Raw genomic sequence first — 14,806 nt, 5'->3', positions numbered from 1 at the left:
ATACACATATAGTGTCTATTTCTCTAGTAGAAAAAATGAGTCATCAAAAGTTGTTCTACTCTCCGTAGATTTACGTTCGAAGGCTTGCGCATCATAGCCAAGTGATCAAAGCTAGTTTGCAGGACGTTAGGACCCAGACTCGACTGTTGTGTCGCCTGTCAGTCCAACTCTGCGTACCTGTACCGCATTATTATTACAGTATTAGGGCACCCCGTTAATATCCCATTATGAAGGTAGATGGGTCAAAATCGCGGTCAAAAGAAAAAGGAGAGGAAACGTGTCACGTTTAATTACAACGTTTACCTTCTGCTTTTCAATTAAGATTTAAAAGAAATCGCTTCTTGAGGCGAAAGAAATCAGCCAGCTTTAACGCATGCAATAGAAATACGCGGCATCACAACTGTATGTGTTGTAATTAAACACGTAGTTTTTGGTATTAGTTTATTCGTTCAATGTCTAAGTTACAAATAAAGAAAGACTGTGCCAAGTCGCTTGATTCAGGACGTGACGCAGTACGAGAGTTGTATGTATAAGACTATTAAGGGAACTTTGAAAGATGACAGTATGCCTTTCTGAAGGAAAGTTCGGCAATCTATACGAGACGAACTTCTGGGAAATAGAAAGTATTAAAAAAGCGTCTGTGCGAGTCAACGATTTGATAAGTTAGGCAAAGCTAGTCGAGTACTAGGTATCAATGGAGTTAATCAAGCTGTTCGTATATTCCAAATAATTACATGACAAGTTATTTTCGTGTCAACGGCCTGTACAATGCATAGTATAATCATGTATATATATATATATATATATATATATATATATATAGAAAGAGAACGGGATATATAAATCTGAAATTTTTCCAATAAGTTATGTCTAAGGCTTTATCTAAGCAGAAACAGTTAGTCCAATAATAGAGAAATGTTCGTATATGCTAGAAGCGTCATGCCGGACGATTAGGTCTATTCAATATAACAATCATTCACGACAAGTACAACTTCAGGGCTTGTTAGTTTTTTTAAATATTCCTTCATTAATTTTCACGTGATGTTTTAACAGTAACCGCGTGTCAAGCAATTTGCGAAAAAAAAAAAACTTACCATTCAAATACGCTACATACAAACATTTTCAACTGAATTAAATGTTGAGTAGATTTCAGGCTAAGGATGCATTGGTTCGAAAAAGCTAAAGGCCCTAAAAGACATAGAAAAAGGGTTAGCCATTCATGTGGTTTGTATGGATAGCTAGACTGGCAATTGATAGTCACTTCTCCAAAACAGCCGTTGATTTCTGTATTAAGGAGCCAGATAAATTAAGATGGCTTTAGGAGACGTTTTGATGAATCTTTTAAATCTAAGGCTTACTGAGATTTTTCTGGTTTGCCTCATGCTAGCCTTACCCACATTTCTCAGAAATCTCGTGAAAATTGGCAACAGTGTAGGCCGTCGATTTCAGGTAAGAAGGCAAATTCTCCACCTGCGTGGACGTTCGTCCAGTGTCGAACAATTCAATGATAGCTGACATTAATTCAGACTCTGAAAAAAAACTCAGTGTTTTTCGTCACGATAACTTTATTATTTCGTCTTATAGAGAATTGGCGCCGCTCTAGTACCGTAAAGGCAACAATTACCAGCCCGTCAAACTTTCACCGAATATATATGTATGCGTATATATGAAATATACAGTTTTCGACGCTGCGGTTGCCACGCTGGGTGGCCGCTGGGTTTATCCTTCATCAACATTTTTTTCCGATCTGAAACTCGTCTCTTGGGTTCATCCATACTGGCGAGATTTGGGCAAATGATTCATGCGATAGCACAACGACGGACTCATACGCGCTCGGAGTCGGATATAGCTTCCATGGATATATTGGCAGGGTATCACCAGAGAATCGGTCTACCACCGCCATATCGGTGGGCAAATTGGACAAATCGTTTGATGACGCTTATCAAACGTTCTAACATAAGTAGTTCCTTGCGACACGAGAAAGTGTGTAAATATAGTATATACTTCGGTTGAATTATTTTGTCAAATTGACAAAGTGATCCGTGCACGGGTCTGGAGTGGGTGACTCGGTAGGAATATGCAGGTTTCATCAACTATCTTGCTATGTTTTAGATCGTCGTCGTGTATTCTTTAGATTTTAGACTCTGCGTTTGTCAATGTTTCACAAATTAAAGACTACAACAAATTTCTGCAGATATGTTCTTACTTGTGAAGGACGAAAAACGAACGAAATCCGAAGTCTGACGGCTTCAAAGGCCCTTCTCCGTTATATGGAGGTTTCTTTAGTCCGCTGTGTATGCTTTCAGTCAAATTTCTCTCATGAAAGCACATCACTATGTGATATGAACGCTAGGGTAGCAGACTCATCACAACCTTTGCGTATATAACTATTTCTATGACATTTCCAAGAACAGCATTTCCTCAAGTACCTAAATTCTTAGTTGTGTCTCAAAGATTGCGGTCAAGCTAACGAGAAGATGCCTGGCATGGGTCTTGCGCTCTGTTTTAAGAACAACAATCCAACTTTAGCAGTGGGAGCTTTTGAACGTCGTCGTCTCATTGACAATTTGAAAAGGCCTTATACCAGAGTACGACTTTCGCTACCAACGTCGGTCTTACAAGTACGTTTGTAAGAGACGGGAGGTTTCGTGGAGGGCAAAGCATCAAACACAATGATTTCGACATACACATTGCATTCAAAATGGCTTCACCTTACAATTAAGGGAAACATTCAGTTAAACACAATACCAGAGGTGATTTCCTGGGAGTAAGTAGTTCATTGTTTAGTCGTTAGCTTTGTTCTGTGTCGGTAAGCCATAAACAAGTGGTTTCTCGTCAAGTTAAAATTGAACGTAATGAATTGGTTATCGTTTATTGAAAAATCAATTTCTAATCTTCGCTCGTATGTTTTACGTATAGTCCAGCAGTTGCTATGTACGATTGAAGTATATAATGGTGATCATATACCTGGCAGTGCGGCACATGTCTTGGACTAAGCACTTAGAGCCTTTTTGCGCCTGAACATCGGTGTCCTCCACTCTGACTCTGAATATAGTGCACTGAATTAGAAATCTTATACTGGAATAGCTGATTTGCTAGACAAGACCTCTCGCTTCCATACTTTAATTAGCCTGACTATTATATAGACGTTTCATTAGTTAAATTTAAGCACAATTTTCGGAAGAAACAGAATATATAAACAGAAACATAGTTAGCCCATTATATATTGTATACAATACACTCTATTATAGTTTGATAAGAACAACAATGATAAAATTCTATTATATTAAAAAGGGACATATATTTCCCATTTGACGACCATCCGTGAGTCCGCTGTGATTTCTATTTCGGTACCTCAGTCTCTGATGCCCTAGTTTACTAGCACAGCCTTCATCCTCATCTAGCCACTGGTACCGTTAGTTTGACTCTTTTTTCAGGACTGGGAGACGGAAAAGAAGGCAACAGTACCTATAAGTTATCAATAGCGATAACAGAAAAAGATTGACCCAGCCACTGAGAAGTCATTTGAGCGAACCGACAATGCCGTATTTATATATAGCTCCTATTGTGCCCGCAACTTTCAGGTTGTCGTAGGTTGTTGTTCAGGACGTCAGCAGCGCAAATGGTACCTTCAGCATTATATACAAAAGCAGTTCTAGGCGCAAAAGCACCAGAAATGGCTTTCACCATGACAATCGCCGCCAAAAACACACCCGGCAACAACAGCATATGTATGTGACAGAAGGCCACAAGGGCAAGCTACAAAATGGCCTTTTTGGGGACGGTGCTCCTAGGTTCTGTTCTGGCTTGCGTAAAGTTTCGTCCAGTCCCCCAGTTTGCTTCGTTTTTCCACTTCAGCCTTTGTAGCAGCATAAAGGGACAACGCGGTAATCACAATAGCTGCTGGTGCAGCAGCTCCGCCATCAATTGCGACGAGAAACAGAGTGTTAGTAGAAAAAGCAGGGCTAAAATTGTAGTTCACCTGAGACTGGCACAATCTGATCGAGAAGCGTGGGCCTTCGGCGTTTGCTCTTTGTGGACGCCTCCGTGGGCGACTGTTGTGCAACTTTTTTTTGTCAATTTGCGCGTGCGCGAGTGCCGTGCGTGTCTGTGTCAAACTGCTGTATACGTGTAACGCAATTGTAAGGTAAAGTTAGCTAAGAAGGGCGTTTCTCAAAAGTTAGAAGATAATTTAATATAATGTAATACGTCTGCTACTAAATCAGCTATTGCCTAAAGTGGGCGCGAAAACGTGCATACAGAAACTGATGTGAAGCCGGAATGGGATAAATACACACAAAAAAGGTTAGCAAAATCTGTTTGATATTTGTTTTTCGTAATCTCACTAATATTGAGGGCTCGTTCTAGTCTCTCGTTAAAAGCTGTGTGAAGTTAGGCTCCATTGGCATTGATGTTTAGTAAGCGGTTTATATTCAGCAGCTACGGTACGCACGTCGTCTCGTCCTAATCGTCAAGCTGATTCTATTGCGTGCTAAAAATTTATAATCATTTGGAACCTTCGTTTATATATCCTCGATTGTTTTTTTAATATAACCATCGCGCACCCATAAGAAGATCGTATAATCCGTGATTTAGCATAGTTAATTAAGAGAATTGCATTCACGGAAAGATACATGCTTCATGCAGCAGCTCGACTGAGGCGTCAGCTGAAAAACTTCAATACGCTGTACATGCGATCGAAGTAAATAATGCGCTTGGCGAACATGCTTTTACTGAGCTTCGTGGGTTGGAAGTTGCATCGCGAGAACGAGACGCGTCATTTGAGGCGTAGAATAGCCGAAATAAAATTTTAACATTACACAAGTTATGAGATGTTATTGTCGATTGGAAGTCTACTCGGCTTCTTTATATAACGATAATATTATAGAACCAATGTTATTCTGCACTATTAATGCTCTAACGACCTATACAGTCACATCAATACTCCAGCCATAAACATAACTCACAAGTACTGGTGCCTCCTCTAGAAAGCATCATTTTAAAAACACATAATATTTTGTTTGGCCTATTACGTTGGTTCTATTTTTACCTGTCATTGATTTTATGGGCTTCTTCGATTGAACTTTTCCGACAGAATCAATATTTACTAGTCAATCGACACTGATCAGGCCTATGCAAGTACTTTGCTCATTCCTTTCCAGATTCTCTACGTCAAGCCAAATTTGTGCGTCAGGCGAGTGTTGACCCGATTAGTTTTGTCAGCAGCTTCGAATGTAACGTTGTGCAAGCGAGCTAACAATTGCGGGGTCACGTATAACCATACCCCACGGCTTTATCTTCTCCAGGTTTCACGATGCGATTCGTCCTTCACTCTCTCCGCTCTGCCTGCTCCTCAGTGCCAGCCGTTACTAGTACGAGAGCGAGTTTCGCTGCCCTTTTTCTGGGTCGGAAATTGCCAATTGCCAAAGCCCTTCTCCCCTCGCCAAGTCCAACACAAAACTCGCCGGCCCGGTCGACGTCAACTAACTCAACATCTACACACGCATATAGAAGGTCGAACAAATGATCCACGAATGCCTTCCGCACTCCTGCGTCGTCACACAACCTTTCGATTAATTTCAAACGACACTGATAACGAAACCGTTTCTTTAAAGCCATTCCCCCGCTGAGCCTTTGCATTTCCCGGCATGCGGCCTGCAGTGTTACTTCAGCTGAACAACATCTATTGGGACAGTGGATCTGTCTGACCAGAATGTGGTGCTGCCTCGAATAAGGCAATGTACCGATTATAGAATTCTTTTCTGGACATTGGGAGGAGATTATACTCAATCGCCCAAGGTACATGTAAGCTAATGCTTTTAAGTACCACAGGCACATTTGGAGCGGAAGCATGTATTTGGGTGGGATTACTTCACGCGCTGCTGCAGTATTTGGGTCCGTTTCCATCCTGCTTTCTGATCGATCTATTTCGATTTGCCTATCTTTTAGGCTTTTGTCGTTTACTGTGTCTCTCAGGGAGAGTTACAATGGCTCAGTTGACTCCGTTAGCTTACATACAAAAGGATCAACAATCATGTCGCAATGCTAAGTACGTTTACGCTAACTTTGTTCAATATCAGCCAGAGTACCACTAACCCGCGTCATCGCCTAGCCTGTAATAATGAGTACGGCAGTCGCACGTAGACATGGAGGTTAAGGAGACCTTGCACCAGTTCTTTCGGATGCACTAGGCATGATCCAAATATCCTTCAAGAGCGAAGTGCTTAAACTTACTTGAATAGGGAAACCACTCTGCTTCTGAAGCAGCGAAAAGTCGACATGGAAAGAGAGACAGCGAACGAAATATTGGAAAAGCAAAACAGAGGGAGACCCGTATACTCCGTGTATGCCGTTCCGAGTACTCGATATAGCACCTCAGAAGTAGGCCGGGTCCCTTGCCGTTTGGTAAAAGCAGAACAACAACGAACATGTTAGTCTACTTTTCTGACCCTTGAGAGCCACGAAAAGCTATAAGCAAATGAAAAGAAGCTAGAATCGCCGAATGGATAGAAGCAAAAGGTCGCTCGCAAAATACTGAAAACATAGGAGATAACAGGCGGCGTTCGAGGCATCCGGCCGTGTTGACGATGACTGACTGAAACGTTGACTGAGTATCTCAAGATAGGAGATACTTTGATACTTCGTACACTTTGTTTCAAATCTAATCTGCGTGCAGGACTTGGTCACTTGGAACAGGTTTCCGATGCTATGAGAAAAAATAAAAGAAAACAGCATAGCTCGGGAAGTACAATACCATGTAAATTTTTATTCCGTGTCCAACAGTAGGATGTGCAAAATCCAAATCTATCGTGATAACCAATAGTCAAGGTGTACTATAATTTAAATCTAAATTGACAGTTCGAAAGTGACACTTTTGATCAGACAGAGTTACTTGTTATCTGGTGTTGGGTGTGTATCGTTCCGTCAAAGGACCAGCAAACCTTACTGTTTTTTTGTAACCTTACAGAATCTGTAATGCTCCGCCATTCACATAGTGAAGAAGTGGAGTTAACCTGGTCGGGTCGGATAGGTTGACCCCTAGCAAGGCGAGGGTTGACGGAGGTGCTGCAGTTCACACGCGATGAAGGAGGTGGTAGAGAACACGAAGTCTCTCAAACGTGACTTCGCTCTGAGAATTTTAACTGTCGAATACGAATACTCAGAAATGCGCTGCTCTATTCCAGACCCAGAGAGCCGTTTGCTGGGTTGAAGGACTGTAGCTGATAACATTTTTTACAGACTTTTAGCATAAGGTTCTTATTATTAAAAAAGTGTTATCCGTTCTGTGATTAAAGTAGAAAGTATATAACACCGTAAAAAACATTTGCTTCGACAAAAATAGGTTTTGACTGAGATAACTAGTTAGTAGAGCTGGAGGAACCCACCAAGGCGCTATGAATCAATTTTTGAATTCATATATCCTTACCGTTGAAAAAATTGAAGCTACCTGGAAAACTAGGTTTACTCCAACGGTAAGCGTACAATTTTTTTTAAGTAACTTTTGTCCTAACTGAAAAATTTATTTAACGTTTTACTTTACTCTATTCTGTTCTACCATAAACATTCTGAGATTATTTTAAGCGGACACGAGACACTATTACTATGTCTGATCAAGAACTCTAAAATAATGTTTTAAAGCTTTTTTACGATATGTATGCATTTGTTTGGAATTTAAAAATACCGACTTCGGCCTATCTCAGTATTTCATTATATATATATATATATATATGGTAGACAATACACCAAATTTGCGTTTGTACGATTTTACCGGCGTAGTAAGTCGAAGCTTATTCTTAACCTCGAGATAAAACAATATAGAAATCATATTTTCAGGTTTTTTTCATGTACAGATCATCTCGGGCACAACTCGACCACAACCTAAATAACACGTCTATATGGAAAATGCACACACCACTTAGAAAACCTAAATATATCTATTATTCATTAGGTGTTAGATACGCCTTTTGACACAAGAATTGTCCTTTCTATGACAGGAGACCGCATGACTCCGCTTAACAAACGCCGTAAATCTGTTTCTCACAAGTAACGAATACGTACTACTTTGCACTGATATGATGAACTGTCCGCGTTGTGTTCGTGTTTAAAGAAAAAAATTCCCTTGGAAAAAAACGGGTGCTTACCATTCGGATAAATGTCGGATCCCGTATGTTGTATGAATCAATTTTTTGATACCTATTCTTATGTGACACATCTGTTAACAGCATGTGGGTGATAGATATCATAAATCATCAGCTCATAGATATCATAAATATAACGATATTCCATGACATGGACAGCACATGTTTGTAACATTTACATGTTAGTAGCCTTCATCACAAGACAGTCGCTTTCTCAACTCAAGGTTCTCAGCGTGGAGATCAATAGCAGTTATAATAATGTATTATTATACGCATAAAATGATTATATTGGGGTGAGCAATTTCGCCTATTATAATGTAATCTTCAGGTCAAAGGTACGTTATCTATTTGTCCACATTCTCTGCCTGCGTCGGCCCAGCGTTGATTTTATGTTAATTTTCATCTGTCCTGTTACGGCAAATCCATGGGATGGACCCGACGTTCGGGATTGATCTTGGGTTTCTTTTAACCAATCCGTTGACGCCAAATTAACCAGATTTATCGCATTGTAACTGTCTATAGGACACGACTGCCTCCACCTACCTAGCATTGGCTCGAGGATCAGATTCTGTATATCGTCTGTATTACACAAATAGTGGTGTACATCATAAAATACTCATGTAATCGTTGGCTTAGGTTATTCTCATGCAATAATGTCATGCAGCTAGCTATTTCATCGTAACTATGGAACTGATCATAGATAGAGTAGACATAGGGGTCGTATAGTTGTCCGCGGAAAGCAAACCCTACCTATATTATTATCCTATTATATTTAGTTTGTCTGTCGCATCAACGCAATTTGGCTCCTGAACGTTGTATCGGGTTGTCGGTTTATGAGCGAATACTGCAGTAAGCTAAACGTGGCTTTGTTCTTTGGCCATCTCGTTCACCCCCTGCCAAAACGCGATAAGGCAGTATCCGCTGTAGCTGTAAATACGTATATAGTGTGTTGGTGATTAATAAAACTCCATCCACACGCATACGATGCTTTGATGTACGTCTGGTATATACTCGATCCTTCTTCTATGAAGAGGAATCGCTTATTTATAGACCTAACGTCGGCCATACCATCACAGTGTTTTCCTTTCGTCTGCGTTATTGTATTTTACCCTATTTACGTGGCGAAGGCGCTTCAACAATATTATGCTTTGCGTCGTACTCTTTCGTCCTGTGTTTCCACTGTACAAGCATTTCTGTATCGGTAGACAATCATCTCTTAAAACCATAATCGTCCCTGCCACTGGCGCTGTTATGATGATGAAATGAAACGTAAGCATCGTCATTTCTTCGATCCTGTTGTCATGCCACAACCATGGCCGGATTCCCGGGAACTTCTTTGAGCGGACGAATTGCTGCGCAAATAAGACCCTAGGATTCTAGAGGGAATGCAGGAGCTAACGGTTAAGTTGTTCTAGCGGTCCCCAGATCAATGGACCACTCGCCCGCTAGGACAACTGCGGGACTCGCGTGTCCTTATGCTGTACAATATATACTTTGATTTCATATATATATATATATTGAAAGATCCCCGGGATAGGCGAGAAAAGCGACTTAGAAGTCGAACTGAAAGTTGGTGACGTGAGAAGGAACGTCTGAAGCCTAAGGGTCTCGCCTTTCGCTGTGTGCTCCTGTCGCCGGCCGGTTAGTAGCAGGGTCAGTTCAACTGGGCATCGCTGGAGCGGGGGCCTTAGCTCCCAACGAAGCTCCGTGTGAGAGAGAGTCACATTAGAGAGGGTCGCAAGATTCAGTAGATGGGCCTCTGCTAGCAGCTCCCCCTAGCGGCGTCCGATATTGGAGGAGCCAGAGCAGGCACGGGCCAGCACGTGATCGACTCGATAGTCAGTGAACGCCACCCTGGTAGGCAGGATGCACGATGCGTGCTCCTCTCGAGATTTTGATTATGGTCGCAAGTGTTCTCGCACCGCTTGGACAGGGTGAGTTAGCTAACAGAAATATAGCACCATTTGTTAAGCTACCTATATCAGCTTAGTGTAATTATGTTATGTGAGAATTCAGTACCTAAACAAGAGATCACTGTCTGTTTCTTAAGCGACGTAACGAAACTGCCGTGTGTGGGTGGAAGAAAAGCTGCAGTGATGCGTCGATCAACAGATTTTTAAGCAATACAACAACGAAGATACACATCAGCCTGAAATTGAGTGATATAGTTGCCATGTCATGCATTGTCAATACCAATTAACACTTCGGAGGCAGAAGTGATTTACGAGCTATGTGTCATGCCAAGCAGGATAAACGCGTTGTCAAATACGTTGGCAGCTTCAGATCAGTTATCACTAAAAGTTAGCAAAGCTTGTTACCAGCCATAACAACTAGACCGGTACGTCATAGCTAATTGACGGCGTAAACGATTAACATTAGTACTACTAGTAATAGTAGCACTCTTTATGCCGTAAATTTGCAAAAATCAAAGCAAAATCGAAATGAGCGACAAACATCTGCCCCAGGGGTTTTTGGTTCCGCTTGACTGTTTTTCGGCAACACGACAAATTGCTACTTGTCGTTTTGTAGTAAGTACTGCTTGTGTTACGTGGTTATTTTATGAATGAAATTTTCATGATCTCTGTAACAGATAACATCGTCCATTCTACGAGGTGATCGCTCTTACTGGTAAATAGGTGTGTGGGCTAGCGAGTATCCATGGATTTACTCCAATGGAGCGGGAGTTCTTCGCGTACTTTTATCCGTGGGCGTCTGCTCTATTGTATTGTAACGTAAGCCCAAGTACCGGACGCCTAAAGCAGCTTAAGCAGCGGACGTAAAAACACGAAGAACAGCACTGTATGATAATTATGTAGGCAATGGCTTCGTATACGATAGTTGAACTTAGCGCGTAGAGCCAAATGCTTTGTTGTTTATGTATTAATTACACTGCTACTAGTTAGACCGGCAGATGTCGTTCATCAAACATTGCAATAGGAAGACGATCCTATTAATAAGATCGTTGTCTTAGGTCGGGGGTAAAAACTACTCAAGAAGATACATGTTAACACACAGCAATAGCCGAAAATAAGACTCGATTTTTTTTTGTTTGCAAAGCAGAGCTCTGGACGCACGAAACGTTATCTTACCAGCCATGACAATTAAAGCTTCTTGACTGTGTATGATGCCGAAGTAAAGTTCGGCACACGCCAAGATTCTCGATATTTTTATATACAACCAATAGGAAAATCCGCATATTTTTGGTAGCACGAAAAAAGATGGTTAAGTTAATGAGTTGTTCAACTCGAGAAAGGGATTTGCATCAACTAAGTTAGTCTATTGTGCATATATGCTATCAGGTATACATTGTTAGCATTGCACGACTATATATACAGGAGCTATAAATAATGAGTTTATCGCACAGTAAAAAGCATGCAGCCGTCTACGATTGCCAACCTGCTGCCGCTTACACGTTGATCATAGGAGACTTTTTAATATCATTAGCGGTAGATACAGCTTTTGTATGTCTAAGCGTCATATACTTATTACTGTATATAAAAGCATTCGCAATTCTATAAAGAGAAAAACAAACTTCGACACTAAATATTGTTTTGAGTAGAAATATTAGGTATGCAAATTGAGTGATTCTATGGTCATAACTCTAGATAATAGGTATAGCAAAAAAAAAAAAACATTGAGCTTTGGCAAATCGTGGGCCGTTCCGCTGTATGTATTTATTCAGATGTTTCTTACTTGTTAGTATTCAGGGGAGAAAACGACCTTTCGGATTTTATCTTCGCACAGACATGATTGATTTTTTTAGAATCACGTCCATTATATGGGTGCAGTTTCTCCGTTGCTGAACTAATCCATGGAATGAATGTTAGAATAACCGCATACGTATTTCGAACAAGTTGGAAAGCTATTCTATTAAGGCTCAAGGCAAATCGGTGTGTGCAAATACATGGAGCGCCTTGGAAGAAATAGGCCAGACCAGAAATTATACATAATATACATTAGGAACACGCAAGCAATATTAATAATAAACGATGGCTTTTGCCAGGAAATCGTCGTGATAAAAAAAAAATGGGGAAAATTGGGATATCTTAGGAAACTCACAGAGAGGTTTAAACGTGCGACAAAGCTAGCGTCTTAAGCGATAACAGTATAGTAGTGGGTGAAACTGTTCCAGGATCGATGAACATAGTAGAAAATTTAGGGCTAAAAATAGGAAAAAGCTTTGAGTAAAAAATGTCTTTCCTACTCTACATTTATTTGTACGTAAAACAAACTTCTCAACAACCTTTAATATAGCAAGCTACTATATAATGCTGCCGTATCCCCACTTGACGCGTCTAATATTCATTTGTCACTATAAACAGTCATGGTAGAGGAACCTAAATGAAGCAGAGAAGAAGGACCATTAATTTAATTATGATAAAGAAGCGATTTTTTGTTAAAGTAAGCAAGTTGGTGATAGAGATTTAACCCCACGGTTTCGTAAAAGACACATTCGATATTTCGAGGATTTTAAATACTGAAAAGGGCGAGACACTGATCAATCTGGAAAAAAAATCCCAAGTTTTGGGAAGTTGATAATCTTGGCATAGACATTCGAAATGGAAATTTTGAGTTAGGACCGTAAAAAGGGTCCAAGATCATAGGACCTATACGTACAGAGCACACTCTGATGGCTATAACAAGATTTTGATAAAGTGATCTACTAACTAAGAAGCACACGTGAAACTGATAGAACTGCTGAGAAATACGGGAGAGAAACGAAAGAAATTTTGCATACGGCACGTAAGATTTGAAGTTCTCTAGTTTTATAGCTGCGATAACCTTGTGCATAAAAGTAAATAAATGACACGAAACTATTTTAACAGTTTGACTTTTATCATTGGCCTCATTGTGATATTGTGTTGTTAATCTGAATACGCCAAGTGTTTAAGGACCACCAAAAAAGATGAATAGATGAGACTAGAAAAAAATGTGAGGGCCAAACAGGAGTGAGAAACTTTAGGCTGTGGAAAGATAACGATTACCCGAAGAAGACCTTGAAAGGGGGCCGCCCCATAGGAAATTCTTAAGCAAATGGTTTCAGCGTAGATGGAAGCCGAGTGAGCAAGCTCAGTCCCTGAACGTTATTTGTGGCAAGAACTGCTGGAATAATTCAGGAAAGCGGTGGCCTTTAGGGGGAACTGCTAGCTTTTTCTTAATATCAACTGCAAGTCGTAGGAATTAGTAAACGTTAGGTATAATTGAAAAATTAACGTCAGCCAGTTAGGTCTGATTGCTTTCTGATTTTTGTCTGTCAGTACGTGGTACCGCTCTGGTAATGAAAGCCAGTTCGTGGTCAATTTGGCCATATTGATGAATACTCAAATCACAGCGTTACCACGGACATCTTGCGTTTCAATATCGTCGGCGTAATATATAAGCCGTCGTTCAATATAATATAAAGCCGTCTAAGGGGAGTAGCCATGGACCGTTGCTGTCGTACGGTTCAATCGTAACGTGTCTGCCTTCTAACCTCAAAGACACGTGATAATATAGGTTCGAAACCGAGCGCAGACACATTTAACTTCGAACTAAAAAAAGCCGAACCCGTCGAACACAAAACTCGAAGGATTCATTCATTTAGTCCTTGCACAAGCAGGCATAATGGGAAAAATGGTATTGAAACAGGGTGATTATGCATATTTCGACTATTTTTGTAGGGCAGAAGATATACGCAAAACGTGATGACACCAGAGAGATCAGCACAGTTGCTTTTTTTGTATTTGGTCTCGCAGCTAGCATGAAGTGAAACTATTAGAATGGGCCCATTGAGGAAGGAAGAGAGGGACAGAGAAATTCAATGGGGTCAAACTAACGGGAAGGTAAGTGCGTGACTTAGCGGCTGCGTTAGGATGTGTAAGTAGATCTCAATGACGGGGAACTGCAAGGAAGAAGAAATTCTACTGATTTCAGCCGAAATAGCGTGAACTGGCGAGATGATGGCAAGAAAGAAGGGATGCGGGTGCATCCGCAAAAGGAACAAATAAGACGCAGCTTTTGTTGCATAGAAAATGCTATTCAGACATGTTGGCAAAGTGTATTTGTGTTAAAAATTATTATGTTATTGCACGAAACGGTCACTAATAAAAAGTTCTTCAATGATGTTTATTTACACACATCGTATTTTCCTGCTTCTGATCTTGACAGAGCATAAATCGGCATTTACGATAATGTAATTAAGTTGATTGTAGCTCTATTGGCAGGTTGGCGTCATGATAAGAATTGATGGCAGACCTTTAGACGCAGTCAGTGGTCATTATGTACTAACTCTAACACTGCAACGCGAATCGATAATTGTATGTTATCCGGTTTGTATAGTTCAGTGGATTAATCAGCTCAGATCTGATCGCCCCCCTAATTAATTTCTAATACGAAAAGAATATCTCAACAACAATTAGATCTATATATGTGTATATATTTATCTTTCAATTTTCACGCTTCTTCTGATAGCGCTTGCTGCTGTCATGAAAACAGCAGGACGTCTTTCGCTCCTGTTCAGCGTAGCAAAAGTAACACCACCTCTCACGCTTTGGCACAGTGTTTCCCTTTAAAAACTACGTTTAATGATCTGACTGAATTTTCTTCGAGCAGTTAGCGTTAAACATCTAAGTATCATGAGCTTATTGCTTAAGCATAAATGTCCAGTCATATTGTTAATTGTCAGGCAA

General features: G+C 40.5%; 2 protein-coding genes across 3 annotated transcripts in view; both read left to right on the top strand.

Annotated features, from left to right (window-relative positions):
- The window catches only part of LOC147758310 (uncharacterized), a 28,879-nt gene extending 20,667 nt beyond the window's left edge, over window positions 1-8,212 (top strand). The window contains exon 5 of the mRNA XM_086986493.1: window positions 6,968-8,212. Within this exon, the coding sequence (XP_086842619.1) occupies window positions 6,968-7,035 (68 nt within the window). The 3' untranslated portion in view covers window positions 7,036-8,212. The remainder of the gene's footprint in view (window positions 1-6,967) is intronic.
- Window positions 8,213-9,914: 1,702 nt separating this feature from the next.
- LOC111243031 (locomotion-related protein Hikaru genki-like) overlaps window positions 9,915-14,806 on the top strand; it is a 103,508-nt gene continuing 98,616 nt past the window's right edge. Inside the window, exon 1 of one of the 2 annotated variants that reach the window (XM_086986458.1) lies at window positions 9,915-10,072. In XM_086986458.1, coding sequence (XP_086842584.1) covers window positions 10,012-10,072 — 61 coding nt within the window. In that variant the 5' untranslated portion in view covers window positions 9,915-10,011. The remainder of the gene's footprint in view (window positions 10,073-14,806) is intronic. The other variant, XM_086986460.1, reaches the window with a different exon arrangement.

This window comes from Varroa destructor, unplaced genomic scaffold, assembly GCF_002443255.2.
Source record: "Varroa destructor unplaced genomic scaffold, Vdes_3.0 BEIS01000001.1, whole genome shotgun sequence".
In the NCBI taxonomy this organism is placed as follows: Eukaryota; Metazoa; Arthropoda; class Arachnida; order Mesostigmata; family Varroidae; genus Varroa; species Varroa destructor.
The sequence above is the reverse complement of the archived record's forward strand: the minus strand, read 5'-3'. Positions and strand labels throughout refer to the sequence as shown.